Raw genomic sequence first — 14769 nt, 5'->3', positions numbered from 1 at the left:
AAGTTGAATAGACAATTGTATGTAGTCAGGCTGAATATTAATCACGGTTAGACTACTGATCATGTTTCAGTTGTCCCTTTCTATCTTCATAATGTACACATCCCTACTATACACTAACATTCCTGGAACATTCTCACGTGGTGTGAGCGGACAGGTACAATGTGCTAATCTCTTCACTTCACACAGTGAGAGCCCTGACACACAACAACCCCCAGACACCCTACCCATTTTCGACTTGGATAGTTCCATCTGTACCACTGACTTAGTCTGGCTTGTTAAAAGTTCATTTGTGGAACGTCTTTCCTTCTTAATGCGTTTGAGCCAATCAGTTGTGTTGTGACAAGGTAGGTGTGATACCCTATTTGGGTTTTTTTCTTGTAAATTTGCAAACGTTTTTAAAAGGCTGTTTTTGCTTTGTCATTATGGGGTATTGTGTGTAGATTGATGAGACAAAAAAAAACAATGTAATCAATTTTAGAAAAAGGCCGTAACCTAACAAAACGTAGAAATACTTTCTGAAGGCACTGTTTGATGTGAAAATTATACCAATTTTGAAGGGGCGGTGAGACATTTGTGTTTCGGTAATGAGGAAAGGGCCGCAAGATGAAGGATCAAGGCCTCGCCTGGCATGTATGTCCTAGATGGCTGGGAGCTCACCCCCAGGGATGCGCTGGGCCGTCCGCACCACCCCTCGGTAGGGCCTTCTGGTCAAGGGTGGTGCAGTTGCCATATTAGTCGGTGATACAACCAGTCAGGATGCTCTCGATGGTTGCGTTGTCAACCAAACACAATTCAATATTACTTTTGTAATACAGTAAATAGCCTAAACTTAAGGCTATCTAACAAACTAACATTCAACCTTAAAATGAGTAACACATCCATGGCCACATTTTGAAGTTACTGTTACTATACATTTATTTTTCTGTAACCATATAAAGCATGCATGTTCAAGATAGCATACATAGGTCATCATAGGTTTGTGGAGATCTTCACAATTGCTATAATAATCTGTGCAGAATCTCAAACAACATTGGTCACTTGCACCATGTACTTTAACGTGATCTCAACTGCAATTCAGGCCATTTGGTTCTGCTATTATGAAGCACAGTGATAATAGATATATAATAACAAAATATCTGACATTGTATATCCATTTGAACTTTGCTGTGTTTTTAAATGGTTGAAAGCACATTGACAGACATTTGGGTGACAACTAAACCAAAATCCGACATTATTTTTCCATTGGAATTTGTTTGTAATTTTAGATGGTTGAAAGCATAGAAATGATAATACATTAGAAATTCAACTAACTTTTGGCTGTCTTTCTGAGTGGGGGGAATATAGGTTGTAATCTCATTGATTAATGTCTCAACCAAATATTACCCAACACACCACGTTGAAATGACATGGTGTGCCCAGTGGGACATATATCTGAAAGCAGAGGCCTCTCCAGCCCTCCCTTCACCCTCTCCAGGGTGGCATGTGTCTGTGCAATGATAAAGTTGAGCTTCTCTCCAACCACAGAGAACTGGAAAAATCTGGTTTGAACTGAACTGCACTGGGTTGGAGCTCTCCCTGTCTCTCGCTTACAAGCGGATGGATATCTGAGGCTGACATCAGGCTGTGGCAGCCGGCGCTCTTCCTCCTGCCTGCCTGCTGCAGTGCTGTGGTTTCACTACTTTAACTGATCAGCCCCATGCTGCCACCCCGGCTCCCATGGTTACACACAACCAGACACATCAGGGAGACAGAGAGAGAATGAAAAGAGGAAGAGAGTAAGGCGTGAGGAGAGGGGGTAAAGAGGGAAGTAGAAAAAGAAAGTGAGACAAAAGAGGATGGGAGAGAGGTAGAGAAAGAGGAGATACGTGTGAGGAGAGTGAGGTGGCAGTTACCGCTTGTTGCAGACCATGCCCTTGCTTGTGTAACTGCCATTACTGTCCTGCTATGTGTAGTATTCTCTGGCGCAGAAAGAATTGGATTTAGATTCCCCCACTGGTGCTACAACAGATCAACAGATGTTCGTTCTTTTCGGCTGAGAGTCTCGCAAATATCTCTTTGTACCAAAAATATATGTTTTTCTGTTTGATTTTTTCTGTCTTTATAAAGTATGCAGCTACATAGAAAAAGACTTATCACCAAAGTTGCATTTCTTTCTATAAACCTTTGAGAGGTAAAATAAAGCGCCCACTCACCCTGTCCGTTGGAGTAGTAGATCCACTTCTCCTTGGTCTGTGTCGGGGGGCATGTCTTCTTCTGGATTGCCTTCTCAATGATGCTGCTGGGGTCCTGGACTGGACCCTTCTTCAGAACTCTGGAGCTCCTCTTCACGCTGCACACCACGATCACCACCAGCACCAGCAGCAGCAACAGAACGATCATCCAGGGCAGGTGCTCATTGATGTCAAAGTGCGTATGAGTGCTGGGTCTGGGGGAGCCCCTCCGCGTGGGCCTGTACCCTGAGCTCTGCACCCATCTGCCCACTCCCACACCAGCTCCATCCTCCATGCCATCCATGGCCCGGTTGTTGGCCGCCAGGTGGGTGCGGTGGTTATCACTGGGAACAGAGTATTTGTGGTGTGGTAGAGTCCGTGTGGAGTCCTGGGCTTCAGGCGTAGCGGCTAGGTTCAGGATCTCTCCATTGTCTTCGGGGCTGGCTTCGGAGGAGCCTGCTGGGGGGGGATCCTGGCCATGGCTGGGTAGAATCCCTGTGGCACTCAGTAAGAGCTCTAAGTCCTCAGCACCTGCTGTCAGTCTGAAGTTGTCTAACCCACAGAGCCACACAAACACAAATAGAAATGAAAAGAGAGAATGAGGGAGGAGAGGGAGAAAAAGCGAGAGAGACAAAGGGGGAGGGAGATGCAGAGAAAGATAATTAAATTCAGTCCAAAGATGGGCTAAATCCAGACTACAACAACACAGAAGGGAGAAATTGTCAAACTTTAATCCCACAGGCAATCTGCTGGACAGCTGTGGAAGGGAAGGTCCCCGCCTTGGCCAAGCCCCAACTAATCTGACACGAGAAGAGCACTAGCTTGCTCCTTCTACAGCTACCACATTGGAGCAGCAAGTAACTAACTTTAGCTAGCCAAATGATAGCAGGTAGCCTAGTGGTTAGAGCATTAGGTAAGTCACCGAAAGGTTGCTGGATCAAATCCCTGATCTGACAAGGTAAAAATCTGTCGTTCTACCCCCGAACAAGGCAGTTAACCCACTGTTCCATGGTAGGCTGTCATTATAAATAAGAATGTGTTCTTAACTGATTTTGCCTAGTTAAATAAAAATACAAAATTCATATTGTGTTCTACTAAAGCTGGAGTAAATTCAATTACAGCTCCAGTCTCAGCAGGAAATAAATGAGATTTTGAGTTGAAAAGAAGTCAACGATATATGCCTAAACACATTCATGATGCCGTTAGTCCATTGAGATTGAACTGGATATTACTGTTGCCCCATAACAAAAGAGCAGGCCCAAATGTCAAACTTACACTGCCTTTATAGGCTACTGTAGAAACAAAAACAGCCAATCAATAGGGGAGATGTGTTTATTTCCACTGAACCTGAATCAATACTGTAAAAACTCACTAACCCTGAACTGGAATACCCTTGTCTACTATAGTACTCAACAGATTAGATTAGAATTTCATAATGGCATCATATTGGGGGATGCTTTTGGGATTGGCACCCGGATCATTGGTAATCCTTGGGATCCTATTAACAGTGTACAGGTAATCCAGAAGTAAGCTGTGTTATTGGCATATTCATCTCAACTGCAATGCTTTCAGTTCTTCACTGCATGGGGACACACTGTCATGTCGTGGTGGTTCTTGTGCAAAAGCCTCTTCCCTATCCCATCCCATTGAGACTGAGGCATGGGAATCTCTGTAGTACATGTGGGACTGGAACACCCCTCAGCCATTCTCACTGAATGAGGGGGCAAGTTAACCAAGTGAAAGGCTATGAATCTACACACAAGACAAATAGCAGTGGAATTGATGCTCCTCTATGGGTGGTTGACATCGTGAAATACTGCAGACGAAACTGGGAGGAAACTGTGGACAAAAGCAGTAGCCGATTAAAAAAAAGACTTGTAAAGTCCTGCGAGGGGCTGTGGCATTCATGACATTTTGTTTGCCGGTTATTGTCATGCAAAAGACTGCCTATCTCACAGTAACTGATTGTTAATTAACATAAACACGTTTAGCATCTCCAGGCCTCCACGCATACAAGCCGCTGATGAGCGCCTTTGGAACATATGCATTTAAAAAAGTATAATATACACCATCACAATAAGTCCATTACTTATTTTAGGCAGGATATATTGAACTCAGCTGAATAAAATAGAAAGGATATTTTTGCCATTCCGGAGCTATGTTGAGTAGGAGGTTGCGGCAGGTACCATAGTGGTTAGAGTGTTGGACTAGTAACCTAAGGTTGCAAGAACGAATCCCCGAGCTGACAAGGTGACAAACATGTGTCGTTCTGCCCCTGAACAAGGCAGTTAACCCACTGTTCCTAAACCGTCATTGAAATTAAGAATTTGCCTAGTTAAAGTGATAATTTGAAACGTCCTATATGATAGATTTACAATTATTTGGCAACGTCAGTTGTCAATGATACAAACCGTTGAACCGTTGAATGCCTAAATCAAAAAAATATATGGGCTGCATGAAGAGACTATAGACTATTGATTACTTTAGAGGAAAAAGCTTGCGCTCTGTTTCTTGCCTCAGGCTGCACACGCTGTTGTTTTTCACTCATCAGTAGGCTACTCCGGTCATTTCGCTGCGCGACAGGGGATATTCCGCCCAAACTCTGTATGCCATGGGCTCTCCAACCCAGTTCCTGCAGCTAACCAGTGCTTAATTTGGGAAACCAAGTGAAATCTGTTCGGGAACATCGATAGTAACATGTTTTCACAACGAAACATATTTCATTAAACTGTTGACAGCCTTTCTCTCTGCGCGCTGGTGAAAATAATGAAGGAGAGAGGGGAAGAGATGGAAATTTACGGTGGTGAGATATTCTGTAGCTAAAGGTAATGTGTCTGCCTATTAATTATGAAAATATAAAAAAACGACCTATTACTATGCTATTCAAAATCAAATACAAATTCACTAAAATCTGCATTTGTTTAATTTAGGCTAGACCAATTATGTACCAAATACATCTTAAATCTGTATATATATTTTTAAAATGTTTTTCTGGCATGTGTTTTATGCGATAGGTTATGTATTGTATACTGGCACAATCATTATTTTAATTCCGTTTTTTGGGGTCGGGCTTGGACTACGCATAAACTCTAATATGCATATGGGTGTTTTTAATGAATCATCACCTTAGAAAGCGCTGTCCATTTGGTTCCGTTTATTCTTTGAAACAACATCCACAACAACCATGTTTTCCACTGAGTTTCAACTTGTTGTTGAACTTCTTTCTTCAAATTGATCAATTACAGTGGTGAGTTTTAAAATCACATACTGTGCTTTAATTGATGTCACAGTGGTTCGAGAGACAATAGAGCGACCTGATGATTGAATAACAATGAATAACAAATTCTTATTTTCAATGACGGCCTAAGAACAGTGGGTTAACTTGTTCAGAACGACATATTCTTTATATTATTTTGGGGGAATCGATTTTGCAACCTTTCGGTTACTAGTCCAACGCGCTAACCACTATGCTACATGCCGCCACAGTGAGCTGGGTACTACTAATGCATGTCCAGAGTGCATAGGGGGGATCACCACTGCGCAACTGTCATATAGTATTTTACTGCGGTCATGAGTCGGGTGTGGAGGTAATACTGTCACCAACTAAATAGTTAATCAGTCTCTGAGAACTATGTTGCCAAGGTAACATCATCAGCGAGTGACTACTTGTAGCGTTTCCGGGAATGTGTAGTATCTTCTCTGACCATCTTTTTATTTATTTATATAATTTATAGGAGACAAAAGTATTTCACATTTTCTGAGAATTCCCTTCTCTGCATATAGACAGCAGAATATGTGGTTCGTATAAAAAAAAAATAGGAACCTTTGACTTGAATGCTTTTATCTGTTTCAGATGAGCATCCTTTTTGATCATTGTCAATATGACCTGTTAGCAGGGAGACAAATTGGAAAGAAATAACAACAGCCCCTACAAAGGAATCTTTCTCTCTCTTGAGCCCCAATGGCTTCCCCTTGTCTTCCTATACATGTGATGTATTTAAGTAAAAGGGCAACCGTTTACCCACGTTACTCACCTTTCCCCTCTACAAGCAATTACAAAAAAAATGTACAGACATGACCTTTTACGGACCAGAGTGAGAACAAGGAAGTGAGTAGTCTGGGAAAGGTATGGAAACAACAACATGTTTTCCACCAAAGCAGTGTTGTCTGTGACAAGACCAAACATGTCACCGTATCACTACAGTACAGTACCTGATAGCCGGACCAATGTTTGACATGCCAGACCAAATAGGGGAGAATAATAGCCATCTGGGGACAGGTATTTTAGGAACACAAGTCTGTTCTACAGTTTGGGTTACCTCTAGAGTTTCTACATGATAATTACAATCCCCTGAGGGCATATCTAGGGCGATACTGAAATGAAAAACAAAATAACCTTGGTGGGGGAGCAACAGATGTAAAGTAGTTGAGGGAGTCTGGTCCACTGCCCCTTACCTTTACGTACTGGGCCAGATGAGGAGGAGGAAGAGGAGGACTCCTGGACGAAGGCAGACTGTGCAGGTCGCAAGAGGGTGGGGGAGGTGGGAGAAGCAGGTCCACAGATGTTGTCTGTCTCTCTAGTGCCCGTCGCCAGTAGGGGCAGACCGTGGGTCAGGCAGTCTGTGTGTGTCCTGCACCTCAACACACTGGAGGCCATATCAGAGAAACTCCCCCGTGCGCATGCCTTACAGCGCACATCCTCCACATCATTGCCCCTCTTCTTAACCCCTGAGCCCACAGGGCACAGGGAGTGAGCTGTGCAGCTGTCCCCCTGGGTGAAGGTGTCCGGAGGGCAGGTGCAGATCCGGTCCGAGGTGGCCGTGCAGGGGACCTTTTCAATGAGGGGGGCGAGGCAGGGCCTCATGCAGCGGTGGCAATGCTGAATCCCGTTCTCTCCGTGAGTGAATGTGCCCTCGTCACAGCGGCTGCAATCCCTCACACTGGTCTGGGTACAGTGTCTGGAAACAAAGGTGCCCGCGGGGCACTTGTCACAGACCAGCTGAATGCCTGTGCTGGGGTCTGTGTGGTAGTAGTGGCGGGCAGACAGGGCCTCTGTCTCAGTGCCTCGGCTGGGTGTCAGAGGCTGGCTGGAGGCCTCACCAACTACACTGTACAGTAGCTGAGAACAGAAAGAAACGACAACAGAGACAGTGTTGGGCTTAGACAATGTACTGCAGACAAGACAAAAACACATAAGAGTCGCTGTTAGAGACTCAGCTGATTTACCAAATAAATTGACGTGTGAAAACAACCACAGCTCAGGCAAAGTCACCCCTAGAAACCACCAAACTGGCAATAGTTAAAGGACAGTGAGTCACAAACAAGGGCATTGAGTCAACATTACAGGACACAATCTCACACCGAGTGCTTAGCCACCTACCGTACTGGCTTCCCCACATACTGTAATATGACAGAAGCTAGGCCATGGCCAGGGGGCATGCTCTAACAGTGACATCATCATGGAATGGAGAAGTCTATTATGTCATCAATAAATATAATTCCATAAGTACTAGAAGATTGTTAATTTTTTCCGGTGTTGTTGCTACAACCTTTAATAGATCCAATAAACTAATTGAAATAACTTATTCAAGTTCTCTATAAAGAAACTAAATATATATTAGTATATGTTTTAACACGGCATGGTTGTATTTAGTTATTTTCAAAAATGTTAAATATTTATGTTAAGGCAATCCATCCAAGGAACACAAAAATATTTCATATTCTCAGTAGCGAGCACTTGAAAATTCATTCAAATAACTGCTACCACAACTTGGCTGATGTTCTAAACAGCACAATGAGGAATTTCATCAAGATAACATCTGGTGAAAACACACAGTACCCAATGTTCTGTTGATGTGTGATGTCCTTCTGTTTGACTTTCACTGACAGGCATTCTTTCAGCACTAGTAAACGCTTCCATTCTGAAGTGATTATGGCTTGAATGTGTTCCATGGCAGTGAAATGCCATCCGCATCCACAACAGCCCTCCACTTCTTTCACTGAATTTACATCCAGTCTAGCCCTATGCAGATCCTACATAAAATCCCTTCTAATGGCAGACCACATGTTCTATTTCCTCTCTTAAATGTGGGGCTGGATGGGAAGTGACTCTGTTGATCTAACTTTTTGGTCCAGTGTGCCAATTCGCCACAGAAATATGATGTTTGAGGCTATAACCACCGATATACAGGGAAAGAAAGGAGAGCTTCATCATCACTTTCTGAACATGCAGAGCCCTGTTAAAAGTTGTTGTCAAATCCAGTGTTTTTAATGGTTTACATACTGCAGTAGACCTACCAGAGAAACAGGAGCGCCCTGATTCATCTCAGAGATGTGGGGTGGGAGGTATTAATATTCTCAGAGCAATCTCATCAGGAGCGGGACAATAAAATACCAGCCTCCTCCGCTGCTGCTCCCCGTTTGGCTCAGAAGCACATGTTGTTCTCGCTGATGTGAGGGCCGGGGACCTGGCGGGACCCTTTCACAATTTTGAGGGGAGGGGGAGTGAGACCAAACTCTGCTGAACATGAATAGAGATTAGCAGTTTTCCCACATGCCTGATGTCCTAAACTGAACCACAGCAAAACAGACTTTAGAATTGAATCAACATCCCTGAGTTTGTAGTCGGTGGGAGGGTGGGGGGGGGTGTATTAGCCATACTATTAGCCGCTACACATTGACTATATGCTTGTTGAGTAGCTTGGATGAATAAGGTGCCCAGAGGTGCCCAGAGTACACTGCCCGCTCCTCAGTCCCAGTTGCTAATATATGCTTAGTAGTGTATTTGGATAGAAAACACTCTGACGTTTCTAAAACTGTTTGAATGATGTCTGTAAGTATAACACAACTCATATGGCAGGCAAAAACCTGAGAAAAAATCAGACCAGGAAGTGGGAAATCTGAGGTTGGTTGATTTTCAACTCAGCCCATATTGAAGATACAGTGGGATATTGGTCATTTTGCACTTCCTATGGCTTCCACTAGATGTCAACCGTCTTTAGAAACTTGTTTGAGGCTTCTACTGTGAAGGGGGGCTGAATGAGAGGGGAATGAGGTCTGCCAGCTGCCAGCAGCCACGAGTTGGTCACGCACATTCACATGAGAGGTAGCTCCCGTTCCATTCGCTTTTCTGAAGACAAAGGAATTCTCCGGTTGGAACATTATTGAAGATGTATGTTAAAAACATCCTAAAGATTGATTCTATACATCGTTTGACATGTTTCTATGGACTGTAACGGAACTTTTTGACATTTCGTCTGCAACTAGTGAACACGCTTTGTGAGTTTTGATTTGTTTACCAAACGCGCTAACAAAAGTAGCTATTTGGACATAAATGATGGACATTATCGAACAAATCAAACATTTATTGTGGAACTGGGATTCCTGGGAGTGCATTCTGATGAATATCATCAAAGGTAAGTGAATATTTATAATATTATTTCTGACTTCTGTTGACTGCACAATATGGCGGATATCTTTTGGGCTTGTTGGGTCTCTGAGCGCCGTACTCAGATTATTGCATGGTTTGCTTTTTCTGTAAAGCTTTTTTGAATTATGACACAGAGGTTGCATTAAGGAGAAGTTTATCTATATTTCCATGTATTTTACACTTGTATTTTCATCAACATTTATAATGTGTATTTCTGTAAATTGAGGTAGCTCTCTGCAAAATCACCGGATGTTTTTGGAACTACTGAACATAACGCACCAATGTATACTGAGATTTTTTTATATAAATAGGAACTTTACCGAACAAAACATACATGTATTGTGTAACATGAAGTTCTATGAGTGTCATCTGATGAAGATCATCAAAGGTCAGTGATTCATTCTATCTCTATTTCTGATTTTTGTGACTCCACTCTTTGGCTGGAAAAAATGGCTGTGTTTTTTTGTGACTTGGCTCTGACCTAACATAATCGTTTGTAGTGCTTTTGCTGTAAAGCCTATTTGAAATTGGACACTGTGGCGGGATTAACAACAAGATTACTTTAAAATGGTATAAAATACTTGTATGTTTGAGGAATTTTAATTATGAGATTTCTGTAGTTTTGAATTTGGCGCCCATAACATTCACTGGCTGTTGTCATGTCGATCCCGTTAACGGGATTTCAGCCCTAAGTTAAATAAAGGTGAAATAAAAATAAATAAAAAACATTAACAAACATTAACTCAGCACCGGGATTAAAAAATATGATTTAATATGTACAGAGGGATCTGTTAGCAGCAAAAGTATTTTATTAACAAAAAGTAAACAAATTAGTTAGATTTGTTTGTTGTTGCAGTTTTATAGCTAATTTTCTGCAATTCTACTATTCTAACTCTCAACATTAGGTTGATGGGCACCTTTCTTATTCCTAACGCAGTTAAGCCAAAACCACACCCTGTTATTCAGAGAGGGGTTCTACAACACTTTGAGCGCTCTCCAAGTCTCCAAGTCTGGAAGTGAATATCCCCTAGTGTGAAATTTCAGTCACTGATCAATAACATTTGCCCTTGTATTTCAAGATCGAAAAATATAACAACATAATGTCATGGACAGAGATAGCCATTACCTTCCCTTAATGCTCAAAGACAGATTCAATGTCTGTAGCATAGCGTGTTCGACTGAATGATTAGCTAATAAATATTTGAGAAATTATGAATAATAAGCATATGCTTTTACCTGATAATAGACTGCTAAAGATAATATAACTTCAAATACGGAGCTAGTAACGTTATGTAGCCTAGGTAAACTTAGCTTACCTTTAATTGAGGGAATTCAGCAGAGTTCTGAGACATTTTTACAACTCATTTGAAACTCTGAAAATAAATACATGGGCAAATGTTACCAAACACGATGATAATAATAGGCTCTGCATTACGGTAGGCAGCTAATTGTTAAATTACACTTTCCATCCTTACATGGAATGCCACTGTCTCTGCGCAGATCGCCTGTGAGTGAGACAACGCTAGCTAGCCAATGGGAGCGTGATTTTGGCTTAACTGCGTAGGGAAAAAGAAAGATGCAGTTGAGACACTGACTGAGTTCCAAAAAACATATCTAGTAAAAACTATCTGTTCGTGTCATCATGTGCAAATTGACCCCTGGCGAACGATGGACATTTGAAGATAAGTAAGGTGCAACTAAGCGCAACATCACTCAAACAACGTTATTTTCAGCCAACAGTCAACAGTCTTTTGATGATATGTCATGAGGTACAAAATGTTCCAATTCCAGCCTTATCACGTTTACCCAATAAAAAAACAAGTGTGAAACTGGTTATATTCAACATGTGATACACTGCAGTGACATTAGTTTGGTGGTCTGAAACTGACAGATATTGACGGTTTGGGGTGTGAATTAATGTGTGCATGCGTGCGAGCGAGCGAGAGGGTGAATGTCCCTCCCTTCTAGCTCAGATAAGAGAGTAGGCTCCTGTCACTGCATTTCCTGTTTGAAAAAAACACACCACTGGCATCCTGTCATGAGACTGCTGCTGTCTGAGGGACTGCCCACCATCACACCACGCCGCCTGTGAGTGGCCATGAATCCCTGATAATTACCCATTACTCTGAATCTACCTCAGCCCTCTTTAGCGTTTCATACCTGCCATGCAGGATAAAAAGAGGAGAGAAATACTATAGTCTAATCTGGTTTGTAGATATTGTATACAGCAGTATCCTTTAAATCTAATACATTTGATACATGATGAATGTGTATAGGATACATATAGAGTATATCTGTTGATAGAACATCATTAATACTAAAGCCATAGCAAGGCTAGTGCTATTACAACTCATATGTTTAGAGCTGAGCTCCAGGAGGTTAGTGAGTGATATCAGGATGCTCCCTCCCTGGCTGGAGGACAGAGGGAGGAGAGGACAGCCAGCCCATCTATGCCGTGCCACTGCAGTGCTGCTGCAGGGAAACCCTGATCTGGAACAGGGGTATTCAACTCTTACCCTACGAGGTCTGGAGCCTGCTGGTTTTCTGTTCTACCTGATGGTTAATTGCACACACCTGGTGTCCCAAGTCTAAATCAGGTGAACAATTAAAAAATACAGTGGAACTAGCTTTGAGGTCCAGAGTTGAGTTTGACGGGTTTAGAACATCCATTTTAGAGCTAAATAAAGGTTAAATAAAAAAAAATTAAAATCCAGCTTAGAGTCTAACTGTTCTGTTGTAGGCTACATGAAAGGCATGGCTGTGCAAAAGTAACTATGTGCAAAAGTAACTATGTGTGTGTTTGTTGGACAACACTGAGCTTCCCATAAGACAGTACCAGATAACAACCAACCCAGCACCTGTTGCAACATGTCATCATGCAACTAAACGGCGAGGAAGAGGGAGTGTGTTTGGTGCAGTCATGCCTCGTTTATCACTGACAAACACCAGTGGTGCTGCCTCCTTCATGGGCCAGTGAAGAATATTCATGCTAATGTCAGAATGTACTGCCAACAACACAAGCACAAACAAGCAGTGGACCTCGCCTGAGTGGAGATGCACAGAGGGGCCCAAACCACAGAAAGGACTGACACACAATTACATTTTAGAATGGAAAATTATAATTTTGTTATAATATCTGTTCCATGGTGATACTGGAAGATAAGGATGTCTCCTTTACTGGTTAAATGTCAATAATTGATTACAGTGGATGATGGACTACTGTATCTCTAAGATTGGCTAGATAGAATTTTGCCAAATAGTACTTTAAAAAATTGGTCATAAAACATGCATAGATTCCTAGATGGTATGTTCTCTCTGGCTGAGAGCACTCATATAAATATTGCCCTGCACTGTATGAAGTGTCAATATTAGACAAAAATACATGGATCTATGTATAAATGAGAACATTACTTAAATATTAGTGTTAAATTGGATTGAGGCAGGGTGGGTCAACATCCACTACAGCATTTCAATGTCGTCTGTTTTCCCTAAGTTTTTCTCCAGCATTGGAAAAACAAAGCCTGAAGTATATGAGACTTTGTATTGGATGATTCCAGTAATACATATAGGACCTCACAGGTGATAGTCCCATACAAGCTGTTTGAATACAGGGACAGGGATACTTAAGATGACATATGTTACAATACAATTGTGTACAATTAAATAATGTTAGCTAATAACAAGCAATAAATTACATTTACAGGTAGCCTGCAATAAGATAAATAGTAGTGTCATTCTCATGGGGCAAGTGTCATAGCACATAGGCCTATGTGCTATTGTTCATCCATCCTACCATTCTGTTCTGACAATAGATATTTTTTTATTTAAAAAATGAATCGATATTGTAGTCTATTATACAAGAGTACCTGTAAAATTCACGAATTATAGAAGAGTCAAAGTTAACAATATCTTCACTTGGCTAATTGCAGATAGGTTTAGAACAGAACAAACGCAAAAATAAAAACGGTCTCTTTAAATCGAGAACCTGCCGGGAAGCACCCCTATAATAAGAACGATACCAAAGACAAAGGTGTCTGGTACTTACCGCCACAGACATACAGAGCACTAAAATTGTCCAGAGCATTTTCCCAAAATCAATTAGGACAATTTAGAAAATGCCCATCTCCAGTTCTGAGAAAACGTTAGGCTACTTCTCATCGCACAAGGTGGTATATCATCCCTGCATCAGCAGGAAACATATTCTGTAAATGCTGTACTGGCTAAGGCAATAATAACAATCTACTGCTGGTGTTCCTTCAACCGGCAGTTTTTATAGTCTGTGTCTCGAAGTGGACTGGCTTCAGATAGTATGGGATAAGAGCTTGGTTCTGAAAGAATGGTATAATTCCCATATCGATGATGGATAAGCAACTGAAATTCCGCCTCGTTTGGTCCAGGTTCCTGCGCGGTCTATGCAGCAAAGCAAGGCGATAACTGAACGGGGCGGGCACTGGCGACAGACGTCACCAACGAAACTCGCCCAAACCAGAGATACTGTATATAATGACTAAATGGTATTGTCTCCGCTTTGATGGGAGTGGTTGTCCCAAAGGCGGAAAGGTAGGTGGTCTGCTTATCGGTCTGTATGTTGTGGACAAACAGGACTAAACCATCTCACTTCGTCTCTTCTACCCAAACGCAGTTGACTCGGTTTCACGGAAGAAATTGCATAGACGGGATTATAGTGGTAGACACTATACAGGTGAACATTTACGTAGGCTAGGCTTTATATCTCCGGTACGTTTAATTGAAAATACACAAGGAAAAAAAATAACTAACAGGTTAAAACTGAGGTTACATTTTGATGTTGATAGAGTTATACATATATTATAGATAATTCAATATCGAAATGTTGACGAATAGTCTATATGTTTCAGTTTAGGGCACAGGTGAGGGGATTAACCATGTCCAGTGTGCTTTAGTTGTGCCATCCCCAGGCATATTTAAACTAGGCCAAAGCAAATACAATTTCCCTATGTTTGCCTCCTTATAATGTCAAATTGACAATTAGTCCATTGTGGAACACAGAGAGGATATGTGAATGACCCTATTTTATCATGAATAAAAAAAGCAAAAATATCCGCTATTGAATGGTGGCTTCACCCATACTTGATATTTTGTAATAGAGGA

General features: G+C 41.8%; 1 protein-coding gene across 3 annotated transcripts in view; it reads right to left on the bottom strand.

The window, feature by feature from the left end:
* The window catches only part of LOC112217647 (tumor necrosis factor receptor superfamily member 21), a 30248-nt gene extending 16162 nt beyond the window's left edge, over positions 1-14086 (bottom strand). The window contains exons 1-4 of one of the 3 annotated variants that reach the window (XM_024378082.2): positions 13685-14086; positions 8508-8730; positions 6666-7329; positions 2193-2762 (exon numbers count right to left, since the gene is read on the bottom strand). In XM_024378082.2, coding sequence (XP_024233850.1) covers positions 2193-2762; positions 6666-7329; positions 8508-8534 — 1261 coding nt within the window. In that variant the 5' untranslated portion in view covers positions 8535-8730; positions 13685-14086. The remainder of the gene's footprint in view (positions 1-2192; positions 2763-6665; positions 7330-8507; positions 8731-13684) is intronic. The other 2 variants (XM_024378081.2, XM_024378080.2) reach the window with 2 other exon arrangements.
* Positions 14087-14769: the final 683 nt, after the last annotated feature.

Source organism: Oncorhynchus tshawytscha, linkage group LG18, assembly GCF_018296145.1.
Source record: "Oncorhynchus tshawytscha isolate Ot180627B linkage group LG18, Otsh_v2.0, whole genome shotgun sequence".
NCBI classification, from domain to species: Eukaryota; Metazoa; Chordata; class Actinopteri; order Salmoniformes; family Salmonidae; genus Oncorhynchus; species Oncorhynchus tshawytscha.
This window is presented reverse-complemented; position numbering and strand designations above follow the sequence as displayed.